Here is a 26874-nt window from a genome sequence, read left to right as displayed (position 1 = left end):
ACTGTCATGACCATCTTTGGAAAATAAAACCTGTCACACCTGGACACCTGAGCACTACTAGAAAAAAAATGGAATAGAAAAAGTAATCAATCCATAATTCGAACTCCAACTGAATCCTTGACACTAGCTGGCAATCCTACATCATTTTTCTGCTGAACTTGCTTCAACTTGGCAATGGTTATTTCAAACCTCTGCTGTAATAGGCACTATGTATGTCTCACCTAATACTCATTTCTCACCCCTTTTTCTCGGTCCCCATCCTTTGAGGAGGTGCGAAAAGCTAAACACTCACTTTCCTAGCCTTTGTTGTATCTTTGTGACATAGTTCTGGTTAGTGAGATGTAAACAGAAGCCAACTGAGGCACTTCTGCGAAAGCTCTTGCCTTGAAAAAGAACTAATGCATGGAGTGGAGGCAGCCAGCCATACTGTGACCCTCAGCAAAGCCCCTCACCCCCCATCCCCTACTTCCACTTTATTTTCCACAGATGACCTTCTCTCCTCCTTTACAGAAAAAAAAAAAAAAAGTCTTCAGCTGGTCATTTTCTTGTGTTAACATAAGAAATATTCAAACCTGTAAAGAATTTTTGCGAGTGTGTGTGATCCAAACTGTCCATAGTTGCCTGGAAGCATGATCTCAACGTAAGTAGGTTACATGAACTCCATCGGTGATAGATTAGGGAGGGGGGAGGAAGCAAAGTGGGGAAACCTCTGGGATTGGGTAAAAAGTAAAAGGATAGGCACTTCTTTTACACAGGTGGGTACAGGATAAATAATAGGCAACAATTAACAAGACAACAATAACACTGAGGGAGTTTTTGTGCTCTGCCCCCTGCCCCCTGGCGCATAGCTTGCGCCCTTGAGGGGCCTGGAAAAAAGGGATGCTACAAGTTATCCTGACATTCCACAGGTATGTTATCTTAGATGCCAAAAGACCAATAGGCTCAGTAAAGATCGAAGATACTGGCCTAAGACTTTACGACTCATTGTAAACTGATTTTTAATTAAAAGGTTTTAATTTCAGACCATCCTTTGTGGTTACTTTAGGTCTTAGTTTGCAAGGCCACTACACAGGCCTTCCCTGATTAGTCAGGCTAGCATGTGGCTCCTTTCCATCCACACTTGTCACCAAACCTACCTACCACCTGCTTGCATGCCATCCCGTTTCCTCCTCCCCTTCCATTGTAATAGAAGAGGGGTCCCTACTCCATGGATGGGTGAGTAGGGGGAAAATAGGGAGATGCCAATCTTGCACCCATTTTCTCTTTCTCTTTCTGTTTTGGTTTTCTGACTCATGTTCTGGCCTCTGTCACTCATCAGCTATGTGGCCTAAACAGGCCATGGAAATAGCAAATAGTTTATCCCGTGGATTCTAAGCCCAATAAAGGCCCTGCACTAGTTGTTGGGGCCTGCCAGGGCCAGGAAAGAGACCGCCCAAGGAGAGAAAACTATTTACAAGGCGGGGGCATGAAGCCTTCCTTGGAAGTGCATCCCCATGTGGCTGGGAGAGCAGAGTAGGAAGGGCTGGAGGGGAGGACGGGCCAGAGGTCGCAAAGGTCCATGGACCGGGCAGGGCAATGGTGTTGGTTTTAACCCTAAATCATTGGGACAGGAAGTGAATTAATCCCTCTGAGCCTCAATCTTGACTTGGGAAAACATGTTTTAGAACTGTGCTCAGATTTTAGTCTCCTATACTTGCTTCCGAGTTCCTTAAGGACAAAGACCTGTATTTCTTACGCATCTTTGCAACCACATGATAGGCGCTTAAACAAATGCCTGTCGGATGAATAAACGATACTGCGGAGTCCTCCGCAGACTTAGTTATTAAACCAACCTGTGAATACTCACTCTCTCTTTCCTCTTCTCCCTCCCTCCCCTCCCACAGCCCCGCCCGGTATTTTTCTGGCTTCCCGCCACCCTTCCCCGCCCCGCCCAACCCCGCCCCTCCCCGCCCCGCCCTTACGCTGCGTCGCGAAGGCGGAGCGGGCGGGCGGGCTTTACGGCAGCCGCGTTGCGGCGGGGCGGGGCGGGGCGGGCGCGCTTGGCGGCAGCGGTGGGAGGCAGCCCGGCTGGCGGCAGACGGAGGCGCAGGCGGCGGCGGCGGCTGTGCTCGCTCGTCAGGGCGGGTGGGAGGGAGTCGCTGAGCGTGTGTGAGGGAGGGACGGAGCTCGCGGTGGAGCTCGCAGCCCGCGCTGTCTTCCCGCAGCCCCCGCCAGGCCCCGCCGCCGCCCGCAGCCCCGCGCCGAGTCCGGGCCGAGCCGAACAGAACCGAGCTGGGTCAGGCCGGGGCCATGCTGCTCACCGTGTACTGCGTGCGGAGGGACCTCTCCGAGGTGACCTTTTCCCTCCAGGTCGACGCCGACTTCGAGCTGCACAACTTCCGCGCGCTGTGCGAGCTCGAGTCGGGCATCCCCGCCGCCGAGAGCCAGGTACGCCGGGCAGCGAGCGGGGCCTCCCCCGGAGCTGGCCCTCCCTCCCGGGGGCCTCACGCCTTCCTCTGCTGCTGGGGAAGGCATGGCGGGGGGGTGGGGAGCAGGATGGGCATTTCTCAGCTCGCCCCCGCATCCGGAGGGAGCTGGAGCCGGTGGCTGCCCCCACTCACTCCCGGGGTGGGTGGGGTGGGTGGGGTGCGGTGCTGGGGGAGGAAGTGGGGGACCTGACCGCCGGCGCACCCACTGCAGCCGGAGGGGCGCGTGGCCGGCCGTCCGGCCCGCCCTGCCTCCCGGCTCTTCGGCCCGTTCTCCTTGAAGAGCCCCGGTTTGGGGTGTCGTCGTGCATCCAGGAAGAAGCCCTCGGTCTGCACGAGTTCGTGCATCCTGCTTCCCCAACCAGAAATACCAGTTTGGATCCCCGGTAGCTGTCCATCTGCATTTTGGAGAGGGTTCCTGCTTAAGGAAACGCAATTTACCTTTAAATGTACGAATTTGCACTCCTCCGTGAAGGAAAAAGTTTGAAACTGGCACTGCCTTGTTTTGAGGCCTTTAGAAATGCGTCCCCGCCCGCCCCCCGCCCCCCACATTAGTTTCTGGTTAAATTACTTTTAAAAACAAAAAAACAGTCATTAGTGCAATTCAAACTGTTTGCGTGTCTGGTTTCTTCCCTGGTAGGCCAAAATCCCTGTTTCAGTTCACAATTGAGAGTTTGGGCCCGTCCAAAGCTCGGTGCTTTATGAGGATCTTTGCTTTAAAAATGGCCTGTGTGCTCTGTGATTGGCATGTCTCAGTTCCCTACCCTGCTGGGTAGGAGTTCAGCTGCTCTTCCATGTTTTAAATAAGCTAAGCAGTTTATCCTCAGAATGCGTTGGGGCTGCCACTAAACAGAATTGGAGACAGTAACACTGGCTTTCACACTGCCAGTTAAATCCTGACTTGATGAGTCTAAAATATTAAGAAAATTGAAGAAGTTCTCCAAGGTCCCAGAAGGCAAAATCTTGATTTCCTACTGCAGTTAGGAAATAGTTCCAAAACACTATTGCCCAACTGCAGCTTGCTCTGCTCTGTGATATCATAAACACAGGGGTTAATGTTTTCTTCAGAAGTGAGTCTGGTTCCTTTACACTGTGAATTTCAGAACTTCGGCATAAAGCTGAATATCAAAAAGAATTTATCTCAAGGCGCACAGTGTCACCCAAATACGCATTCTGGCAAAAGCTACAAAGAAATTGGTAAGGGGTTTTTTGTAACTTCTATGAGGACCCAGTTCCTGTCAATCAATCCCTCAGGTGGAGAGTAGGAAAGGACAGTTTAAATAGGGAGGGAAATTTAACTCTTAATATTTTTGAAGGTGGTTTTAAACCCCCACTGTTCTCCCTGGGGCTGTTGTATTACCCTGGTTATAATCACCAGCTGGTAGGGGAAATAAAATTAAAAGTGTAAATTGATTTTGTTATTAGGGCTTGGGAGAAGGCAGATGTAACAAGATCTAAATGAAGAGGGTGTCAGGCTGAAAAACAATTGTATGGTTAAAACAGGCATTGTTCTCTGCCAGCTTAGAATGTTAGGAATACCTTGCCAGTTGAACAACAAGTCTAACTCCAAATTCTTTCTTATTCGCTAGGTCAACATTTGGCATTTACTTCCCTCCTAAGCCATATTAGCATATGGAAGCCTGGGCTCCAGCTAGTGTTAAGCCTGTATTACATAGCTGTAAACAACTCCTGTTTTTCAAGTCTGTTCTGTCGCCCTTATTGTAACCTAACACTATCTATTTTAAGATGTCTGGTGGTCGGTTGTCTTTCAGTTGCTTGCCCATCAGGCAGGAACGGAATCCACCCTAGGCACTTGAGTCATTTCCTTTCACCAAATCATAATAGTAAACATCATTATGGTTTTGCCCATAAACAGTTCATCCTGGCTCACTTGAGGTACCCCCATCTGTACCTCCCAGGATTCTCCCATGTTACTCATCTTCCCTTCCTCCCTCTCATTGTCTCTATCTCGTTCTTCTTATTTACCTTCTCCTTTCTCACCCTTCACTTCCATTTCTAAAAGGAATATATATATTTATGTTCCTGGCTATTCTGTCCTGTCACTGTGTCCAGACCACTGATCTCCATACTTTTTCAGTCATGTATCCCTCTGAGTAAAATGTTTTGAAACATCTTTGTGATGCATGTAAGATATAAAGTAAGTTATATACCCAAACTAATGTTATGTGCATGTATATTGCATATGTGATGACTGTAAATGTCAGTTACATATACATGAAGTAATAATATCTTCTGTGCCTGTTTATAATGTACAGAATAGAATTAAAAGGAGGATAAAAATGAAATGGAAATTCTAATATTTTTCTGTTTTCTTTCTGCATCCTTAAAATATTACCTTGCATTGAGGATTACTGGTTTAGAATTAAGTTTTTCACAACAACATCAACTGTGCATAAGCAAACACTTGGAAAAGGTGTTAATTTTTAACATCTCTGGTCTGATTATAGTAGTTATAACGTGATGATAACAAATTTAGAATAGAAGCCATCTCTACTGTACATGTGACTGAAGCTGGGTGTGTTCCATCTCTTAATACAAGTGTGGGCTTGGAAGCCAGACATGGCTGTTTGATGCTTTGATGCAGACCTGGCTGGGCAAACTTCAAACAGTTACCGAACTTAGCTTCACTTGAATGTCTGTATTTTTGAAACACTGTTATAATTTACCCCTGTAGGTGGCATGTGGTAAAGAGGGTGCGAAATGTGTAAGGACTCTCAAATGAAAGACATTTAAATGCCAAATAATAGCAACAACTGTATGATCCTGGAAGCCCAGCTCTGCACACAGCATGAGTTGTGGTTTGTAAAATACTATTTTAAACCAGTGGAAACCGAAATGTTCTATTGTAGCTGGTTTGGCATGTTTAGTTTTGCAGGTAATGTTCATGTATTTTTTTCCCCTTGGTAAATACTATGTAGTCATTATAGAAAATTTGTAACATAAAGAACCCAATTACTTATTACCTCTTAACTTTTAGATAACTGCAGTTTACTTTTTAATGTATTTTTTATAGTCTTTTCTTCCCGTTATATAGTTAAAATGTGTTTTTTAAACATGGCCTGAACTGTATAAACAATAGCTTCAGCCAACACTAAGCATTTTCCTATATATTATAAACTCTTCAAATTCATTACTGTAATGGCTAAACGATATGCCATCATATAGATGTACTACAATTTATTTAACAAGTTCTCTATGTCTGGGTATTGGAATTAGGGGAAATTAGAAGCAGTTATGGGTAACATTTCCATGGATATCTATATATTTAAGGCTTTCTCTTCATTTCTAAATATCTTCTCAGGATAAATTCTTATGGAATTGTCAGGTCTTTTGAAAGGCTTTTGGAAACTGTTGCCAAGTTATCTTTCAATCAAGCCATTACTTGCAATAGTGTGTATAGATCACTTGGCATATAGTGGGTTTTCAATTCATGGTAGATACTATCATGAAGCCATTCCGATTGATTCCAAGGGTGTGTGGCCAGTTTGTGGTCCTTAATGCTAGAAAGAGTGTTACGATTTCTGTTCAGAGATCAGAAAACATTTTACATCATCCTTAAAGGTCTTGGAGTTGTGTGAATTAGTTTATTGTTAAATATTGGTTAAGATTAGAATCCAATCTCAGGTGCCTCCTGGAGTGAGCACCAGCAGCATGCCCCTTCTGCAGATTAAAACCTATAGCTGTAGGAATTGTATGTCCTTATAACTGTCAAAACTTCCATTTTGAGCTTTGTACATTTTTAAAAAAATATTTTTATTGATTTCAGAGAGAAAGGGAGAAGGAGAGAGAGGTAGAAACATCAATGATGAGAATCATCCATCAGCTGCCCCCTGCATGCCCTCTACTGGGGATCAAGCCCGCAACCTGGGCATGTGCCCTTGGCCAGAATCGAACCTGGGACCCTTCAGTCCTCAGGCCAAAGCTCTCCACTGAGCCAAACCGGCTAGGGCTGAGCTTTGTACGTTTGAGTTGGGTGTTAACGAATGGTGGAAAGCCTCACCAGTGCCGTTACTAAAACTCGTTTTGCTTTGGTGGATATTTGAAACCAGGGTCTGATGGACACTTCTATTAAGTTAGAAAATCATTCAGATTTATTTTGGGACCTAAGCTGCAAAATAATTATCTTTTTCAGACTCTAACACCTATTTTAACAACAACAACAAAATATTAGTTCTTTGTGGCAATGATAATTTCATCTAAGCTTTTGTTTATTTAATTTGTGTCCTTGGATTAAAATGGAACATACCTGGCGCTTTGTCACGGGGAAGAATATTGGCCCCTCACTCACATTCTCCAGTCTGGTATTTTTTTTTTTTAATATATTTTATTGATTTTTTACAGAGAGGAAGGGAGAGAGATAGAGAGTTAGAAACATCCATCAGCTGCCTCCTGCACATCCCCCACTGGGGAAGTGCCCGCAACCCAGGTACATGCCCTTGACCGGAATCGAACCCGGGACCTTTCAGTCCGCAGGCTGACGCTCTATCCACTGAGCCAAACCGGTTTCGGCTCCAGTCTGGTATTTTTATTTTAAAATACGTTTTTATTGATTTCAGAGAGGAAAGGAGAAGGAGAGAAAGATAGAAATATCAATGAGAGAGAATCATTGATTGGCTGCCTCCTGCACACACACACACACACACACCCCACTGGGGACCGAGCCCACAACCCAGGCATGTGACCTTGACCGGAATCTAACCCGGAACCCTTCAGTCTGCAGGCTGACGCTCTACCCATTGAGCCAAACCAGATAGGGCCAGTCTAGTATTTTTAGGAAGTTGGGGCCAGTAGCAATATTCCATTAGTGATTATCTGGATCTTACCTGGTACATTTTTATTGTTAAATCAGGCTTCCCTCCTTTAAAAAGAAATTATATGTCTTCTGAGGAAAGGCTGTGCTAACCCAATGGTGGAGTGGTGTACGGCGTCTGTAAAATTGGTTCCCACAGAGTGAGGACTTGGTAGTGTTCCTTGCCTGGGTTCAGGGCAGGGGATGCATTGAACAATGGACACTGGTTTGATCCTCCTGGTGAGTATAGGCCCTTAATGGTAGATGGCTTAGTAGCTCCTGTTAAGGTCACCCAGAACACTTTAGACTTATGTGTAGGAAAGGTGTGTGTGGTACCTTGGAATCCCCGCGTGTGGGCTTTAGAGTCAGGCTGCTGTGGCTCCACTCCCAGTTCTCATTGATAGCTATGTAGCTTCAGGTCACTCATCTGTTTCCCTGTCCATAAAATGGGACATATAGGCAGTGCCCTTGCGGTCCTGGATCTGCCTCTTGCTTCAACAGTGTTTGGACGGAACAGACCCAGGGACACCCCTTCTTCCAGCCTCCGGCCACTCCTGCGTCTCATCCAGTCACCACCTTCAGAACCACCTCCGGGACCAGCCAACACACCGGGTTTTTTTCTACCTTAACTCCTTAATGCCGAACAACCATGGGCTCTAAATTCGTCAGAATTATTCCACTGAGGTGGAGGCTGCGGTCAATCGCCTGGCCAACCTGCATCTGCGGGCCTCCTACACCCACCTCTGGGCTACTGTTTCGACTTTGACGATGTGGCTCTGGAGGGTGTGGGCCACTTCTTCCTCGAGTTGGCGGAGAACAAGCGTGAGGGTGCTGAGCATCTCTTAACGTTGCAAAACAAGCGTGGCCGCCACATTCTCTTCCAGGACGTACTGAAGCCTCCCAAGGTGAGTGGGCAAAACTCAGGACGCCATGGAAGCCGCCCTGGCCTTGGAGAGGAACCTGAACCAGGCCCTTGTGGAGCTGCATGCCCTGGGTTCTACCCGTGCAGACCCTCACCTCTGCGACTTCCTGGAGAACCGCTTCCTGGATGAGGAGGTGAAACTCATCAAGAAGATGGGCGACACCTGACTCACCTCCGCAGGCTGGCCACCCCCCAGGCCGGGCTAGGCGAGTGTCTCTTCGAAAGGCTCACCCTCAAGCACGACTGGAGCCTTTGGAGCCCAGAGGCCTTTCAGAGGCCCCTCTGCATCCCCCTGGTGTCTCTGGCTTTTACCTGAGCCTCTTCCTGAAACTACTAGTCATTCTTTTAACCACCCTGAAGCCCTCTCCCATGCATTGGACCAAATGAAACAATAAAGCTACTTGCAGGGAAAAAAATAAAGGGACAAATAATGCCTGCTTCTTAAGGTGATTATGAGACTTAAAGGAGAGGATATGAGGATTAAGTGGGAGACTAAGAACCTGGTGTGATGCTGGCTCTTCATGGAAGTTCTCAGTGGTAGCTGTCTGTCTGCGGTTTTAATAGGCTTTCCATGTGTCATTTCCAGCCTGAAGAGAACTCGGTGATCCTGTGGATGGGAGCATTCTGACTCTCCTGGTTTTGATTTCTTGTAGATAATTAAATGCTCTCTTACAAGTACAGTTAGAATATGTCGACTGATTGTTTATCTCTAAATATACTGATTGTTGAGCTTGTGAACCTGGAAAATTAAGAAGTAAGCCTTGGACCCACTGGTACCTTCATTGTGGTGGCTTCATAATGTTGACACCTCGTGAGCTTCTGCATGGCATTACTCTTGGCACACCCCTTCTTTCTTTCTGTACACTTCAACCTGGGACACTGGTCATTTCAGACTTATGGTGGTTTTTTCAAGCAATCCTACAAGTTATGGAATGACTCTTGGGTTGTATTGCAAACAACCTGTGTTGATTCTGGTGTGCTTTTTATTGTGAGACATATACTTAAGGGAGTGTGAATAGGTTGATGGTGATAGTTGCACCCTGTTGTAACATGTTTTAAGTTTGCAAGTGAGGGAACTAACAATACTTTCTAGTCATGTATAAAATGTACTAGAGGCCGGGTGCACGAAATTCATGCAAAGGTGGGGGGGGGGGGTTTCCCTCAGCCCAGCCTGCACCCTCTCCAATTCCGGGACCATTGGCTCCTAACTGCTCACCTGCCTGTCTGATCGCCCCTTACTGTCCCCTCACTCCCCACCCCACCCAGTCTGCTGTTCAGTCATTTGGTCGTCCCTCACCCCCCCGGCCCACCTGGTCGCCCCACGCAGCCTGCTGTTCAGTCGTTTGGTTGTCCCTCACTAACCCCCCTGCCAGCCTGGTCGCCTCATGCAGCCTTCTATTCGGTTGTTACTGTGACGGCATCCTGGACAATTTGCATATTCCTCTATTATTAGTATAGGTAACTGGTCCTATAAACTCTGCAAATCAATGTTTTGCTCATCCCCAGAACTTTTTTACATTGGAGGGAACTACATTCAGTTTCCTGTTAGTTCTGTTCCTCATTTCAGTGTAAATTCTGAGGGCAGATATGACAGATCATATTTCTTCTGTTTAAATCCTGGGTGTTTCAGGTTCTGTGTCTTAGCTATACGAGTTATGAGGACATGTGAGGAAACACTGTAAAATGGGAGAGGCCTGGAAGAGCCAGCTGTAATGATGATCTAGCCCCACTGCTTGCCTAACAAATGAGAAGTGGGATGCCTGGACCAGCTGAGTGACAGGCCCCTGTCAGAGCCAGGACAGGACTGAAGCCTCACTTTGCATGTGGCCTGTGAAAAGCGAATTGTTAGGAAGAAACCCTTTCAAAGTTTGAATGTCCCTCTGGAGTATAATGATGCAGGGAGGTTTTATGTTCCTTCATGGTAAAGTTATAGCTCACCCTCTGTGTGTTCCTGTTCTTTCCAGAGCACATTGTTTCACCTATTTTTATGCTCCCAAGCTTTCTTCACTGTTTGATTGCACATCGTCAAAATATATCTTTTTCATTTTTTTTATTGATTTTTAGAGGGAGGGAGGAAGATAGGACGATTGATTTGTTGTTCTGCTTATTTATTCATTGGTTGATTCTTGTGTGTGCCCTGACGGGATTGAACCCGAAACCTTGATATATCTGGACAATGCTTTAACCAACTGAGCTACCCAGCCAAGGCCCATAAGAATAGTTTTATTAGTAGTACATCCCTGTTCCTTTTTTCCACCTGTGTTTAATCGTTCTCTTTGGACTGTCTTCCACTTTTATCTTCCACTCATAAACATGAGAGATAAAACCTTGGGGATATTAAAAAGTGGGGGGGGAGAAAGAATGCAGGAAGGTTGGTGTTTGGGAACCTTTTAGACTTGCTAGCGTGCAAGATCATTTTAAAAATGGACACATTGGGTCCTGGCCATGTGGCTCAGTTGGTTGGAGCATCCTGTAAACCTGAAGGTTGCAAGTTCAATTCCCAATCAGGGCACCTACCTACCTAGGTTGCGGGTTCGATCCCCAGTCGGGGCGTGTATGAGAGGCAACCAATTAATGTTTCTCTCTTTCCTTCCCTTCCTCTCTCTCAAATCAATGAACACATCCTTGGGTAAGGATTAAAAAATAAATAAATAATGGACACATTGGGATGTAATGTTCAGTGTTAACTAAAGGTAATACTATGTCATATATTTGAAAGTTACTAAGATAGTAAATTTTAAAAGTTATTACAGGGGGAAAAATTGTAACTATGTGAGGTGATGGATGGGTAATTTATTGTGATCATTTCGCAAAATACGCATATCAAACCATGGTGTATATCTAAAAATAATACCGGTTTTTATGTCAGTTCTATCTCACTAAAATTGGGGGAGGGGGGTTATGCACGCATTATTTAATAGTATTGTAGTTTGCATACCGAGAGTAAATCATTCCCATTTCCCTCTCTGCTCAAAGTGAAATCTGAACTTATATCCACTACTTCCATAGACTCATTCGTCCTTTAATTCGACAAATACTTGGGCATTATTTATCTGACAGGACCTGTTCTGGGCATTTGGGATATGGCAAGCAAAGCAAGGTCCTTGTCCTCAAGTAGTTTACATTTTAGTGGGGACAGGAGGACAAAAAAGAAATAAATATGTGTTAGGTGAAGGTGATGAGAAAAGGCCTCTGAAAAGGTAATGTTTGATCAGAGACCTAAAAATGACGGGAAAGAACATTCCTCGGGTAGGGAGAAAGCAAGTGGAACGGCCTTGAGAGGAAGTCGTTACTTGAGAAACAGCAATCGTGGTGTGAGATCAGGTCAGAGGGAGCCTAGAGGTGGTGAGAAGGACTGGCTTTATTCTAGGTGTGATGGGAAACCGTTGGAGGGCTGTGCAGGAAGTGACACTATCTGATGAAGAGGAAACCTGGTCTCCCTTGCTCCGTGGTACTTCTCCGTGCTTTGTACTGTGACATCTTTTCTGGTTGTAGATTGTCCATGCTGAAAGACCTCTCACAGACAACCACAGGTCTCTGGCTTCTTACGGCTTGAAAGATGGAGATGTCGTGATTTTACGACAGAAGGAGAATGTGGACCCTCGACCTTCACAGTTTCCAAGTAAGACATCTCAAAATGGGTTAGCATCTCCGACACAAGCATGAGTAGGTAGCATAGCGTAGTGGTCAGAGTTTTGGATTCGCTTTTGATTCAGACTACTAGGGTGCAGATCCTGACTCTGCCCCTTGAACTCAACTCCTAGAGTTGATGTGAGAATAATGCTTGTAGGTCCCTCCCCAGCACCAATCATGCACCAGTAGGGTCCCTTGGCCTGACCTGTGCCCTCTCGCAATCTGGGACCCCTCGAGGGATGTTGGAGAGCCAGTATTGGCCCAATCCCCCCAGGCCAGGCCAAGGGATGCCACCGGTGCATGGATTCGTGCACTGGGCCTCTGGTCAAATATAAAGTCTAAGAGTTCCCAAACCACCAAACCAAGATGGTGGCATAGGTAAACGCCGGAGTTTGCTGCCTCGAACAACCACTTCAAAAATACAACTAAAAGATGGAACGGACAAAATCCAGAACCACAGGAGAATAATGCTTGTAGAACCTTCAGCACATAGCAAGCCCTCAATGTTAGCTTCTGTTGTTATCAATGATAATTTTGTCCTTGGGAAGGACTTGGAGAGACTCCACATGCCTGATTGCTGACTGACATGCTGTGTTGTGTCTGGGGTTCAGTAGCAGGTCTTTGCAGTCAGCCAGGTACTCACGTGATCTAACTCGGATGTAAGGGGAGAGATTCCTCTTTACAATTTATTATCATTAACAGATGAAACTCTGATTTTATTTATTTATTTAGAGGAAGGGAGGGAGAAAGGGGGAGAAACATCAATCGGTTGTCTCCCAGATATGCCCTGACCAGGGATCAAACCTGCAACCTGGGTATGTGTCCTGACTGGGAATCAAGCCCACCACCTTTTGGTGCACGGGAAGATGTTCCAACCAACTGAGCCACACTAGCCAGAGCTGAAACTCTGATTTTCAATTACGTCTTCCAGGTTACATAGCTAATAAGGGAAGGCATAGCAATTAAGACTTGGTGCTTTTCTATTATACTGAACTTTATGAATAGTAAGCAGCTAAACCACTAACTTCTGGTTCTTTCTCACCGCCTCCGTTAATCATGTAAAAAGAAGAAAGGATTCTTTATCTTAGGTGTTCCACCCAGGGTAGGTGTTTATAATTTTGAATCTGTGCATTGAATTTAAGAGGTTTCTGTGTCCCTGAAATAAGAAGCAGAATTGTGAGGGTGTGGGCATTTGATGGGGACAGGGCTCATAACTTGCTTAAGGTACTCAAAGGGGTTTTTGATCTACCAAAGTTTATTATAAGGTTCTGATGTGGAACTACTTGATGAGATGTATGAGTTTTTCTCCACTCCCTATCATATCCTGATAGGCTTCTTTAAACTGTTTATTCTCCAGGTCACTTGGTTTTAAAATTGATGGTAACAATGATAGGTGTCCAGGTGATGCCAGTCTCTAGCTTAGAGCACAGTGCTTCCATTCAGCCTGGAACTGGGCTAGAAGAGATCACTGGCAGGGTTCCTCCCGGATTTGGATCACATTACTCCCTGGGGCTGCTGGTAAACTTCAGAAAGAGTAGTGGCTCCAATATGCCAGTCATTGAAAACCATGTCTTCCTTTGAATAAGTTGGTGAGATTGTTAGTTCTCGAAATGTAGCTGGTTTTTTCTGGACTGCCCTATATGGACAAGAGAGCCACTAGGTGAGGGAGAGGATGGGATCTGGTCTACAAGGTAAACAAGTTTTTCAAAATTTTTCTGAAGTGAACAGATTCTCCAGATAAGTGTAACAGGGTTGGAGGTAACATTTCTCAACCCACAAAGAAGGCCCGCCCATATGTGTTCTGCTAATTGGTATAGTTTCCCTCACAAAGATCATGCCATTCACTTCACCTTTTCATTGGTTGGAAGTTCGTACACATGCACTACTAACTGCCCGCTGAGGTCTAGCTGAAGAAAGTGACTGGTTGGACCCATGCTAAGAGACAGAAACCTTATGCCCAAGTTTAAGCATTTCCTCCTATTTGAGGTCCAAAAGGCTTCAGGATTGCCCCAGGCTTGGGACACGTGTGACCATCATCTGCATGTTGTGATTGGAGAAATGTGGATTTATTCAGTCCTTGCCCCTAATTCTGACTCTACTTCTCTGTTCTTCTTCCTTTTAAAAAATAAAAGTTTTTAAGTAATAGTTTTATTGAGATCATTCACATACCACACAGTTCTCTCATTTGGAGGATACAGTGCGATGATTTTTAATATATTGAGAGTTGTGCAACCATCACTACAATCAGTTATAGCACATTCATCACTTTAAAAAGGAACCCTGTAATTCTTCATCTTCCCTCAAGCCTCCCAGCCCTGGCAACCATTGGTCCACTGTCTCTGTGTATTTTCCTATTCTGGATATTCCATATAAATAGAATCATACAATATTTGGGTCCTTTGTGTAAGGCTCCCTTTCTTTTTACTTTTAGTTTAATAAGTCAGCTCAGCCTGGAGTGTAGGGCCTGTTGTGTCTGTTAGTGTACTCGGCACTGGGAGCCTGTGCACGTTATGTTTCTTCTGTTTTTCTCTCCTGTAAAATGATTACACCTGCGAGCTCCCTGGGGCTATCGGTAGAGTTTGCAGTGAGGCAGAGATGGACAAAGACCTACTATGTACATACAACACAGGCTTGTAGGCTTGAACATCAGTCATTCGTGCTGTGCGCTTGATATGTATAGTATTCTTTACCAGGGTGTCAGGGTCCTCAGAGCATATTTCACAGCAGACCACGGTTCTCCTTAAGAACGACATCAATTTTTGTAGTTACATTTAAGACTAGCTTTACTTTTTTTAAAAACAAAAACATCTATTTATAAGCCAAAAATGTGGGGTCACTACCATAGTCTCCCCCCTCTCCTCATATTTTTCCTACCTGTTCACTCTCAGGCTGCAGTCTTTATATTCAAAGTCAACATGAGAAACTGGAGCAAGGGAGGGGCCATTAGTATATCTGCGATCACCGCTTACTATGTTATATACCGTGTATGAGCACATGTTCTGTTTCTGTCAGATGCTTGTTTTCACGGATCATCTAAAGTAAACAATCACTTTTCCTCAACAGACTTACCCCGAATAGACTTCCGCAGTATATCTGTGCCTGGCACCTCGAGCTCCCGGCAGCGGCAGCCACCCGGAGCACAGCAGTCCCACTCATCTCCCGGAGAACTAGCTTTATCTCCGCAGGGCTTGGACAATCCAGCCTTGCTCCGAGACATGTTGCTGGCCAACCCCCATGAGCTGTCCTTGCTGAAGGAACGCAACCCGCCCCTGGCAGATGCTCTGCTCAGTGGAGATCTCGGTAAGTTAATCTGAAAGGCTGTCAAGTTGACTGAAGTGAAGTAGTGTATCATAGCAGGTGGGGAGAATGGGATGCAACTAGTGTGTTCAGCCCACTGTGGCACATGAGTTATTGAACATAGCAGTTGGTCTATGAGAGTAAGTTAGTGCTAATGTTGAAGGCTGAGTTAATGACAGTAGTGACAACATTTTAGGACTGCATAGAGTCCTGAAGTCCAGCTAAACCAGCCCCTTCCATTTACTCTTTTTTTCCTAATTATTTTAGCAGCACATAATCCAGGTACTGATATTTTAACCTGTTTAGTTAGACCTTCAATTAAAGAGAGCGCCAATAAGCCTATTGATGCTTGTTAGTTACAGGAAACAGGTCTGAGGCCTTCGGCCTGTGTGGCAAATTGAACCCCCTTACTCTCATCCATGCCAAGTTTAATGAAGGGGCTGTTACCAGCAGTCTATTTGGAGCTGTACTTGAGCCATTCTTTCATTTCACAGAACATTTATTTTTAGTCCTCTTTATGAGTCAAGTTTTCTCTGTAAATTTCTCCCATTTTATGAAACTGTCCTGATTAAATTTTAAAACATAACAGATACTTAACAACTCATTTCTTAACCATTTTGTAAATTGAAGTAATATTTACCTACAGAGAAATTCGCAGATTTTATGTATACAGTTTGAGTTTTGGCTGACTCATATATCCACCACCCCAATCAAGAACTAGAACATTTCTTTCCAGAAAGTTCCATTATGTTCTCTTTCATTCAGTTTCCTCCCCTTATAGGCTACCAATATTCTGATAATCATTATAAATTTTGCCTATATTTGATCCTCATGTAAATGGAGTCATACAGTATGTCCTCTCATGTCAGGCTTCTTTCACTCGACTTAATAATTATAGATTCATCTATATCATGAGTATTAGTTCATATGACCAGTATCTTGGTTCCTTTAATTTCTTATGCAGCATATTTGTCAGAGACGATGATGATGGCACATTTAAGTTTACACATTTAAATGTACCCCCATTCAAGAAATAGCAAAATAAAGGTGATTTTTATAATGTATCTTATACTAAGCAATCTTTCCTCTTTACTAATATTCCTGTCTGTTACCCATCAGGTAATGAAGATAGGCTAACAGTAGTTTGCATTTAATTTGTCTGCTTTAAGACAGATTGTTATAAAGGAAATGAAACCAGAAGAGGAAAGGGGGTTTGTAGCATTCTATTTTATTTCTACCTAAAAGAATAATAAGGGCAGTGGGGAGGGGACATGTAGGGTCCTTTATAGCATTTTCCAGATTTAAATTGAGAAGTCGTTCTCTCTGAGTAGAGATGATGTGATTGGATAACTTCTTACAAGACTAAATGATTTTCCCAAATATTTTATTTCTTTACACTGAATTTAGGTGAAGAAATAGTCTTGCCTCAGAGAATAGAAAGTAAATGTAATTGCTCATTTATTTTTAGGCATCTTGTAGAATTCTGCACCTGAACATGTACAATTTTGTTAACCAGTATCATCCCAATACATTCATTAAAAGGGGGGGGGAAAGGAGTCAGAAACAAAAAATAATTTTTTAGGCATCTTTTCTGCATCTCTTACAGTCATATTTTGAGTAATTGTCTGATGAGGGAAAGTACTAGTAAAGAATGAAAATCTAGTGGTACTTAAGATTTTCCTCCTTTTGTAGAGAAATTTACTAGGGTCCTGGTGGAGCAGCAGCAGGACCGAGCCCGGAGAGAGCAAGAAAGGATTCGTCTCTTTTCTGCTGACCCTTTTGATCTTGAAGCTCAGGCAAAAATAGAAGAAGATATAAGGTAATGATGCCTTCTCCTAAACAGCAAGAGTTAGAGAATGGAGACTTCCCAAACTACAGGCTGTCTTGTATTGGTTGGGCATCTGCTTTGAGGTAGATTCCTTATTTTGCACCCAAGATAGTAACTTCAGTCCTTTCCTTCATTCTAACTCCCATTTTCCTCACATTTTGATTCAACATTACAAAGGTACCCATACAAATGACTTTTCTCCTCTAAAATGTTAGTAAAGACTCCCTGACTAGCCCAGTGTGTCATCAAAGCAACTGCAGGTAGATGACCCCAGGATTCCATGATGTGGTTCCCACCTGAGGCTGCATTAAAATCTTTTTGGAATCTTTTAAAAATGCACATGCGCTTGGGCTCCACTCCTAAAACAGATACAGTAATGCTAATGCCAGCCTTGATCACATGACCAGCCACGATCACATGACCAGCCACAAGCCAGATAGTGTTCAGTCACTCCCTTTGAAGTCAAAACAACAGCTGCTACCCCCTCAACACCACCACCCACATCTCAGTTTTTGTGCCTCATTGTAATGGTTTTAGTATAAATATGAAGACCATAACTGTACCAGTACTACTTTTAGGGGCTTTGTCATCATCTTTGGTCATTTACATGATGCCTAAGTTGGTCATTATACTGTCAGCTTGGAAGTTAAATAATGGTTTTCTTCTTTCTTATTTCTCTGATTGCATTTGAAATCAAAGAAATGTACATTGTACACAAGAATCACATGACAGCCCTAAGCCATTTGTATCCTTATTAAGTGTTCCCATTAATTATATCAGAATTCATGAATATCTTTGAGAAACATCTCACTCGTTAAATCTACTCAGAGAAATAGGAAGATGTTTGTGTTCTCGGAACTAGACTGCATTACAACTATAAGGGAACCTTACATAATTCTCAAGAGTATGTTCAACCCAGGAAGCAGGAGGTGTGGGAGGGAGCGTGGTGAGGCATCATAGCTAAACCATGGCACTGAACTATTGGAAGAGCAGAAGTGAAATGAGGCATATCCATGTGGCTCGTGTTTCCTCCCAGAGCGGGGTAAAGGAAATGGGGAATGCACACATTCTTTCCAAGGAGAAAACCTAGTACCTGTAACGAACCTACATACAGAGCCCAGAATAGCCAAAGGAACTGGCATTGTCTCAGAGGGTTTTTGGAGTCATTGCAGTGTCAGGAGTGCATAGTGCACAACTAATTTTAGGCTATTTCTAAACTTAATAATACGGCACACGAGAAAGTTGTAATTATTGAATGCCTATTAAAGTTTTATGCTTCATCAGTGATTGTACAGGGGATGTGTACACTAAGGTATAATAGCTTGCATGTTTGCCTAAGTCAGTGGTTCTCAACCTTGGCTGCACATTAGAATCACCTGGGAATCTTTTTAAAATCCTGATTTCTGGGCCTCATCCTCCAGGAATTCTGTTTCTTTGTTACTAATGTTATGGCCTCACCCCATAACAAAAAAACAGAGTTTCCTGAGGATGAGGCCCAGAAATCAGAATTTTAAAAAGATTCCCAGGTGATTCTAATGTGCAGCCAAGGTTGAGAACCACTGGCCTAAGTTAAAGGAGTGTGCCTTTGGTTTTCTGAAAAGTTTAATATTCCAATAGAGAATGGCTGATAAAACCATCAGTTCAGTTGAGCTAAAGTGTTATTACAGAAAGGACAGTTTAGAGCAGGGGTCAGTACACTTTACTGATTAAGGGCCAAATAGTAAATAGTTGAGGCATTGCAGGCCACACTATCTGTATGGCGGGTGCTCAGTTCTGCCAGGGCGGTAAGGTACAGCCAGAGATAATGCCAGGATGTAAATGAACTGGGCTGTAGTTTTCTAGTGCCTGGTTTACAGTGTGACTTGTCCAAACATTGGACCTTGTTTTGTTACTGTCTTCAAGTAAGTGACCTAGCCCCTGCCCTAGTTTCCATTAATGTTGGGCCTATTTGGTTATTTTTTTTTTAAAGGAGGTTGGGAATGGAGGAGACATGAGATGCTAGAGTAAGCTGGAACTCCCTTTTATGTGCTTTTCTCATGTAAGAATTAAAATGTTCAATTTTAGAAGAAATTATTTGATGACCAGGTGAACAGTGATTTATATGTGTGTATAGTTTTCTAAGCGATAGGTGGGTAGAAGGTTATTTTTTGAGTTTTTTTTAACATCTCTTATGTTGGCATCATATAATGATGCTTTCCACCTCTCAGCAATCCTGTAATAGGAATGAATTGTCCTCATTTTGTAGATTAGAAAACCCAGTCTTAGAGATTAAGCAGCAGATGCAACAACAAGCAGTTAAGACATCGGTATTGTATTTGCAAACAGTTTTTTAATGCCCTGGACATAGGAAATGTACCCAGATACCCAATAAGTCCTCAGTTAAAATTGGAGCACTCATGAAATTTTAACGTTCTGTAGGATAAAAAGGGTTGTGACCCTTATTCTCCACAAGTTTCTTTTCCTGTTTCTAAGCTTGTAAAGAGAACAAACATAGTCATTTTACATGAGGGTAATTTCTTTGCCTTTAATTTTCTGCTGTGTATCTCACTGCCTCCTGCTAAATCACAGACTGCAGGGTAGAGTACCAATTTCCATTTTAATGACTCAGCTGCTATTGCTGGGACAAAAGATACGCACAGATCTGTTTTAATATCGTGACTTTGAGACAGATCTCTCTTCATGGAAGTAATGCTCTTAGTGTCCCTGGTTTTGGTTTGTTACAGGCAACAGAACATTGAGGAAAACATGACCATAGCTATGGAGGAGGCTCCGGAAAGTTTTGGCCAAGTAGTGATGCTTTATATTAACTGCAAAGTGAATGGACATCCTGTGAAAGCCTTTGTTGACTCAGGTGACGTCTCCATCCTTTGTATCTTTGTCTCTCCAGCGAACATTCTGGCCTGACACAGGAGGAAGGAGAGACCCCGGTGTCCTTACAGATGGCATTTGTCCTGTGGACGGCTCGCCAGCAAACCTGGGGCTTGTTTCACTCCCCATCTTTTCTTGTTTGTGATAGGCTTGTTTTTTTAATCATTTCTTCACCAGTTTTGTCTTTTCGGTGTCTCCTTTATCTTCCTGTGCCCCTTATTTGGCATCCTGAATTCTAGGGTGCCTCTAAGGAATTGGGGACTCATTTGGTTTAGGATAAGAGTCTAATAAAGAAGGAGCTGTGTAGCCCTAGCCAATTTGGCTCAGTGGATAGAGCATCGGCCTGCGGACTGAAGGATCCCGGGTTTGATTCTGGCCAAGGGCACATGCCCGGGTTGCAGGCTCGATCCCCAGTAGGGGGTGTGCAGGAGGATGATCAGTGATTCTCATCATTGATCTTTCTTTCTCTTCCTCTCCCTTCCTCTCTGAAATCAATAAAGAATTTTTTTTTTTAAAGGAGCTATGTAGTGTAGGTCAAACCAGTATTTCTGCCTGGTCTGTGTGCCAGGAGCAATGAGGAGTGTAGGAGACAGGGCATGGTTCTTGCCCTGAAAGAAGAAAGAACGGCCAGGAAAGGAGGCAGGGAGTTTTGCACTTGAAGATTCAGATAATCCCTGTACTAACTATCACCTTATCTCTTAGTAACAGCTCTTTGCTTTTTTAGTGAGACCACATACAGGCAGCATCATGTGGGTGTGACAACGGTCTTCCCGGTATGACTTCCTAGAGTACTAAAAGCTCCTGCTCAAGTTAACTTTTCCTCCATTTGTTTTGTTTTTCAGTTTTTTAATATATATATTTTTTTACTGATTTCAGAGAGGAAGGGAGAAAAAAGAGAGAAACATCAGTGATGAGAGAGAACCACCAATCGGCTGCCTTCTGCACACCCCACACTGGGGATTGAGCCCGTAACCTGGGCATGTGCCCTGACCGGGAATTAAACCGTGACCCCCTGGTTCACAGGTCGACGCTCCAACACTGAGCCACGCCGGCCAGGCATTTTTCCTCCATTTGTTCATCCACAAGTACTTAAGAACATGCTAGGTTTCAACTATTGGAAAGAGCTTATACTGAGATGCATACATTCCTGGGAGAAGTAAACTGCTGATTATTCAAGTTTTAAAATGTCTGTTGAATGCTATGTACAGGGCCTTGTGCTGAGTGCTCGAGGGGCAAGACTTACTAACTGGTGCTTCACAGTAACGGATACCTATAGGAGACCCTAATCTGACACCAGTATTCATTGAGCCCTTTCTGTTTGGTAAGCACCATGCTCATTCATGCTAAATTACCTAAGGTGCTTAATATAGATTAGCTTATCACTTTTACTTAATCCTCAGCATGTCCCCCAAGAACTGCGTTCTGTTACCCCTGTTTTCTAGGAGAGGAAACTTAGACATAGAGAGGGGAAGTCATTCTTCCAGGTGTCCAGAGTTCACGAGCAGTAGATCTTGGATCCAGCCCCTGGTCTGCTTGGTGCCAGGACTCAAGCACTGTGCAAAAATCAGGTGCATGTTGGATGAATATAGAAACCACATTCTCACTGACGGATGCTTCACCTCAGGTGTGGCTTCAAAAGAGAGACCATTTGAACTGAGCTATCTCCATGGGCAGAGGAGTGGGGCTTGGAGATGAGGCTTGAAAAGAGGCAGGAGCACGGTAAAAGGGACCCTTCCCATCCTGGGATTGCTTCCTGTACATCAGTAACTAGCTTTTGGGGAGTAAAATGGGGAGGGAAGGAGGAAGGTAAATGAAAATCGTCTTCCCAAACTCCCTTTTTTTTTCATTATTTCTGGGCCTTCTTAAATCTAACCTTCAGATGCCAAGACCTTCCAGTGCCCATGTAGTGTAAGAAGCCTTAATGAGCAACATGAACAGAAAATGTTGGGATTGGGTTTGAGGAGACATCCTGAGGGAAAGGACAGTCAGTGGGGAGGAGGTGGGCCGTGAACTGGACGTAAAGCATAAGCACAATTAGAAAGTGGAAGCAGGGGAGGGACACTCTCCCGGCGGGTCAAAGTGAGTAACAGGCGAAGGGAACACATTCCCCCTGGTCAAGTACAAGGTGTAGGGCATTTGGAATATAAGTCTGTCGTCTGAGTCTGCTTGGGCTGCCAGAACCGAATACCATAAACTGGGTGGCTTACAAACAACACAGATTTATTTCTCATCGTTCTGGAGGCTGGGAAGTCCAAGATCAAGGTGCTGGAGGGTTGGTGTCTGGTTCCTAGTCCATAGATGGCAGTCTTCTCCCTGGGTCCTCACGTGCTGGAAGTGGTGAGGGTCACGAATCCTATTTAAGAGGCCTCTCCTCTAATGATCTAATCACCCCCAAAGGCCCTGCCTCTTTTTATCATTGCGTCGGGGATTAGGTTTCAACATGAAACGTTCAATCTACAGCAGCTGGAAAAGGTTTGGCCCGGATGGGAGGTGGGGGTGGGTTCTGAGGCTGGTTGTGGTTTGAAGTTGGTCTTAGAAGGAATAGGAGCCATTGAGGATCTTTGAGCAGATACATTAAGTGAGTGGAAGAAGGTGATAGATAGGAAGACAGGAAGACAGGCAGTGTGACAGATCTGGAGAATTCTGTGCCACTCAGGGTCAACTAGCTCCTTGCTTTAAGTTATATATCCACAGTGGTTTGGAAAGCAGAGATTTCATCCACTAGCAAGGGGGATATAGTGTGAGCTACGCTCACACTGCTGTGGTTGGAAGAAGGAGCGTCAGAAATAGCACAGAACTTATTAGCAGGATTGGACCAGAGTTTGAAAGTGGGGAAAGGCTAAAAGGCGTCAAAAGTGAACAGTGCCTAAGTTTTATTATTGCAAGAAAACAATTCAGTTGGCAGGAAGAGAAATCCAAAGTGAGAATTATTTGGGGAGAAACAGTTTTATACCTGTTGGCTTTGAAATAGAAGTGTCTGACACAGGAGTGGGAGCTAGAGTCCTGGGAGAAGTTAGCACTCTAGATAAAGATTAGAGGAGTGTCTTCCCCCAGGCCAACTCCAGCTGTGGCTGAGTACATGTCACTGCAGGAGAAAAGTCCCTCGCTGCCCGCTTCCTGAGAGGGAAGAGGGTCTGACTGTTGGAGCAGACAATAAGGAGTTCACATCCGGCTTTTTGAGAGACTATGATGTATTTTTTAACTGGTAAATTAGAGTGCCCCAAAATTTGGAGTGACAGTAACTTGGCGCGATGTTTAGAGGTGCTTTGTGCAACGCATCTGAAGGTAAAGTAATACTTGGTGAGCATTTCTGGGTGTAGTCATTTTGACTTTTTGGAAGTCCTTTCAGGTTGTTTTGCTTCCTGTTGGTAAAGTTTTTAAGTATCATTTAATAATTACATTTAAACAAAATATTCTTTCTCTCAATGTCAAGTTTCTACACTGTTTCAGATTCCACTGTGGCACTGAAAGTTGAACTAAGCCTGGCAGGAAACCGCTCGGTAGGAACAATGTTGCACAGATAAAAGCCTTGGGTAGCTCTGAAGGGGCTGATTCAGTTGCCCATCAGGCACATGTCCCTGTGGCAGGCTTGATCCCCAGAATGGGGTGTGCAGAAGGCAGATGATTGACGGTTCTCTCTCATTGATGTTTCTCTCTTCCTCTCTCTAAATCAACTAAAGAAATAGTTAAAAAGAAAAAGCCTGGGGTATACTTGCTTTGCTGTGTTCTTAGTGCTGCATTTTTAATCTTAACACAAATGTGGGTGTTGTCTTTATTATCTGATATTTCCCTCCACCTCCAGGTGCCCAGATGACTATTATGAGTCAAGCTTGTGCGGAAAGGTGTAACATAATGAGGCTGGTGGATCGTCGGTGGGCAGGGATCGCCAAAGGAGTGGGCACCCAGAAGATTATTGGAAGGGTGCACCTAGGTGAGTGGAGGCACTGGGAGGCTTGGTAGAATAGTGGATTTAAAAACTTTTCTCTTGGACAGGTACATCTGATCCAGCAAGCCTTAGAGAAATTTAAACTCTATATCGAAGTCATATATATGTGCATATTAGCTGGTGGCAGAAAGATTATCAGTCCCCTATGTACTTCAGTTTTCTACTCCTGACAGATAATTCCTTCCAACTATTTTATCAGACTTCTATTGGTGCTTGCCTCCACATTTCTAAATAACATGTTTATAGTGCTTATTACTCATATGATTATATAAATACTATTGAGAGCATAGCCATCAAATTGAATATAATTGCTTTTCCGTTTTTTTGGAATTAATAATTCATATTCTCTCTCTCTCTCTCTCTCTCTCTCTCTCTCTCTCTCTCTCTCTCTCTCTCTGTCATTGGGTTTTTGGTGTGTCACTCATCCCAAACACTGCCCTGCTTGTGTAAATGTCCTTGCTGCAGTCCATCCCATTGAAGATGCTTCTTCAGAACCTGGGCTGCTTCATGCTGCTGTTTTGGAGTCGCCCTTGACTGAGTCCCCAGGTTCCTTTGTCCTTGGTCTAATGTTGGGCTACATGAACCCCATGTCTTCTATTTTGCTCCCCAGTTTATTAGAGCACCTCTTCCAGGAACTTCCCGACAAAAAGTACATGGTAGTAAATGGAGTTCTTGAAAATCAGGACGACTTTCCCCCTACATTTCACCAGTCCGGCTAAGTTGGAAATCATTTTCTTTCACAGTTTTTGACAGTATTGCTGTGGAGAAGCTGGATGCTGTTCTGATCCTTTATCCTTTATGTGAAATATTTGCTTTTCTGAAGGTTGTAGAATCTTTTTTTTGACCTTAGTGTTTTGAAATTACGCGGTGATGTACTTGGGTCTAGCTCTCTTCATCTAGTGTGCTGAGTGCCTTTCAGTCTGAGAACGACTTCCCTCCTTAGGGTGTCTGTTATTCAGGGAGGATGGTCTCCTGTCCTGGACTTGTTCTGTAGTTTTCTGTTTTCATTCATTGTGCCCTGGGGGGGCTTGGGTGAGATTTCCTCAACTTTGCCTTACAACCTTTCTGTTTTGTTTTGTCTCTCGTGTTAGATGGTTTTCTCAGATGTCTGGTGATCCTTGGCATCTGCTCCTATTGAAGAGTGGAACACCGAAAGGCTATTCGGAAGATTACTCGGGTGGGCAGCTGTGCCGGGCCAGCTCAGTCAGGGGTTGGGTGAGCCTGAGGCGGGGCGGTGAAGGATGTAGAAAAGACAGACGGAGAGAATAAGCTAGGTCTAGGTGGATCTTCCTGTGGCTGGCTGAGGCCACAGAGAGAGATCCAGACAGCAAGCTGAACCTTGGTTTTATAGCCAGAGGTAAACAAGGTAGCAGTCACCATAGTTACAGTGTTCTTGTGAGTTTCACTTGTTTTGGCAGCACTTGCTGCATCTCCCTCAGCCCATTAGCTACCCAAATAAGATCTAGGGAGGTCATAAGATCAAGCCTAATTATGCTAAGAGGGCTGGGCCCTCTGCAGCCGTGGCGGTTGTGGGGGATCTAGAAGTTGAGTCTCAGTAAGCTTTCACTTAATCCCCTTGGTTGTTGTGTCCCTGTCTTCCTCCATGCCCATCTATTATGAGAGCCTCTGTTTCACCCTCTTGAGAAAAAAAACCCTCCAGGCTACTGTTGAGGTAGCGGGAGGTACTTGGCCACCTGGCTGAGCAGAGTGCGGAGTGCTGGCTGTGCCCGCATAGACCTTCAGCGGGTCTCTCTGCCTTGGGCCTGCCTTGACCCCTGTTTTCAGAAGTACTTGTTTCCACCAGTTCATCAGCCTCTGGGGCGGCCTGGGGTGTTAATGGGGTTGCTTCTCTGTTTTCCTTTCTGTCATCTGCTTTCTACTTCCAAAATTGTGTTTCACTTGTCTCTTTCATTTTTGACCTTAGTGATTTTATGCTGGTAGAGAAGTTCAAAAGTATAGAAATAAGCAAAGAAGTCAGAATACCTTAAATCCTTTTAAGTGAGAATCAGCCATTAATAGCACTTGGACATGCCTCTTTTTGATCTGTTTCCATTTGTTTTTTTTCTTGTAAAGGGTAGTCATACCGCAGATAGAATTTTATTCTCTGCTTTAAGAAAAATTAACAGTCGTAGCATTTTTCAAATGTTACTAAAAATTTCATAAGCATCATTAAGTAAATGAGTAACGGTCTGTTGTGGTTTAGTGGTCAACTTTTGGGATATATTTTTATCCAATATTTTGTCGTAACATGGCATTGGATTTTTGTGTAGTTTTGTGTATGCTGATGTTTTTCCTTAGTCAAGATTCCTGTAAGTACTGAATCAAAGGTTATGGATACTTTAAGACTCTTGTTAACTGGTACCAATCTGGTTTCCCCAGCCCTGAATGAATATTCATCTCAGCTTTGCACAAGTGGCAGTATCATAGCCAATGAGGTTTATCCGAGGCGTGGTTATTGCTAATTGAATGAATAAATGAATATTCATCTTAGTGCCCTTGTACAATCAAGTATTATTAGTTTTAACACCTTTAATTTGCAGATAAAGTGTTTTCTTACTATAAGTTACTTTTCTTCCATTGCAAGTAAAGTTTCTTCCTATTTTCTTCATATTTATTTTTATTTATTTAATATATTTTATTGATTTTTTTACAGAGAGGAAGGGGGAGGGATAGTTAGAAACATCAATGAGGGAGAAACATCGATCAGCTGCCTCCCTCACACCCCTTACTGGGGATGTGCCCGCAACCAAGATACATGCCCTTGACTGGAATTGAACCTGGGACCCTTGAGTCCGCAGGCCGACACTCTATCCACTGAGCCAAACCAGTTAGGGCCATATTTCTTTTTAAATATATGTCTATTTATTAGAGTCTTATTTTCTTTTATTGATTTGCGTAGCATTGGATTATCTAAATACCTTGCTCTCATATACTTTCTTACACAGAGTAGAACTTAAATTGAGTAGGAATACCACAAATTGGTTGCTTCAGAGTCTGAGGTCTCAGATTTTTCATGGTTTTAAGTGAGAAGATAATAGGAGATAAAGTAATATCAGCCCCTTGTGTCCTTCCTTGTGGGTGGACAAGTTGTACTGTTTTGCAACT

General features: G+C 43.9%; 1 protein-coding gene and 1 pseudogene across 4 annotated transcripts in view; both read left to right on the top strand.

The window, feature by feature from the left end:
- The first annotated feature begins 2041 nt into the window (after positions 1–2041).
- Positions 2042–26874, top strand: part of LOC308515119 (protein DDI1 homolog 2) — a 39977-nt gene continuing 15144 nt past the window's right edge. For 2 of the 3 annotated variants that reach the window (XM_081085623.1, XM_081085624.1), the window contains exons 1-6: positions 2061–2427; positions 11693–11819; positions 14894–15130; positions 16820–16946; positions 19679–19806; positions 23626–23754. In XM_081085623.1, the coding sequence (XP_080941749.1) occupies positions 2290–2427; positions 11693–11819; positions 14894–15130; positions 16820–16946; positions 19679–19806; positions 23626–23754 (886 nt within the window). In that variant the 5' untranslated portion in view covers positions 2061–2289. Of the gene's footprint in view, positions 2428–11692; positions 11820–14893; positions 15131–16819; positions 16947–19678; positions 19807–23625; positions 23755–26874 lie in introns of all 3 variants that reach the window. The other variant, XM_081085622.1, reaches the window with a different exon arrangement.
- On the top strand, positions 7492–8583 carry LOC308516957 (ferritin light chain-like; annotated as a pseudogene). The gene is made up of 2 exons: positions 7492–7515; positions 7945–8583. The product of its transcript is annotated as a ferritin light chain-like (transcript).

Source organism: Myotis nattereri (assembly GCF_964212035.1).
Source record: "Myotis nattereri genome assembly, chromosome: 3".
In the NCBI taxonomy this organism is placed as follows: Eukaryota; Metazoa; Chordata; class Mammalia; order Chiroptera; family Vespertilionidae; genus Myotis; species Myotis nattereri.
This window is presented reverse-complemented; position numbering and strand designations above follow the sequence as displayed.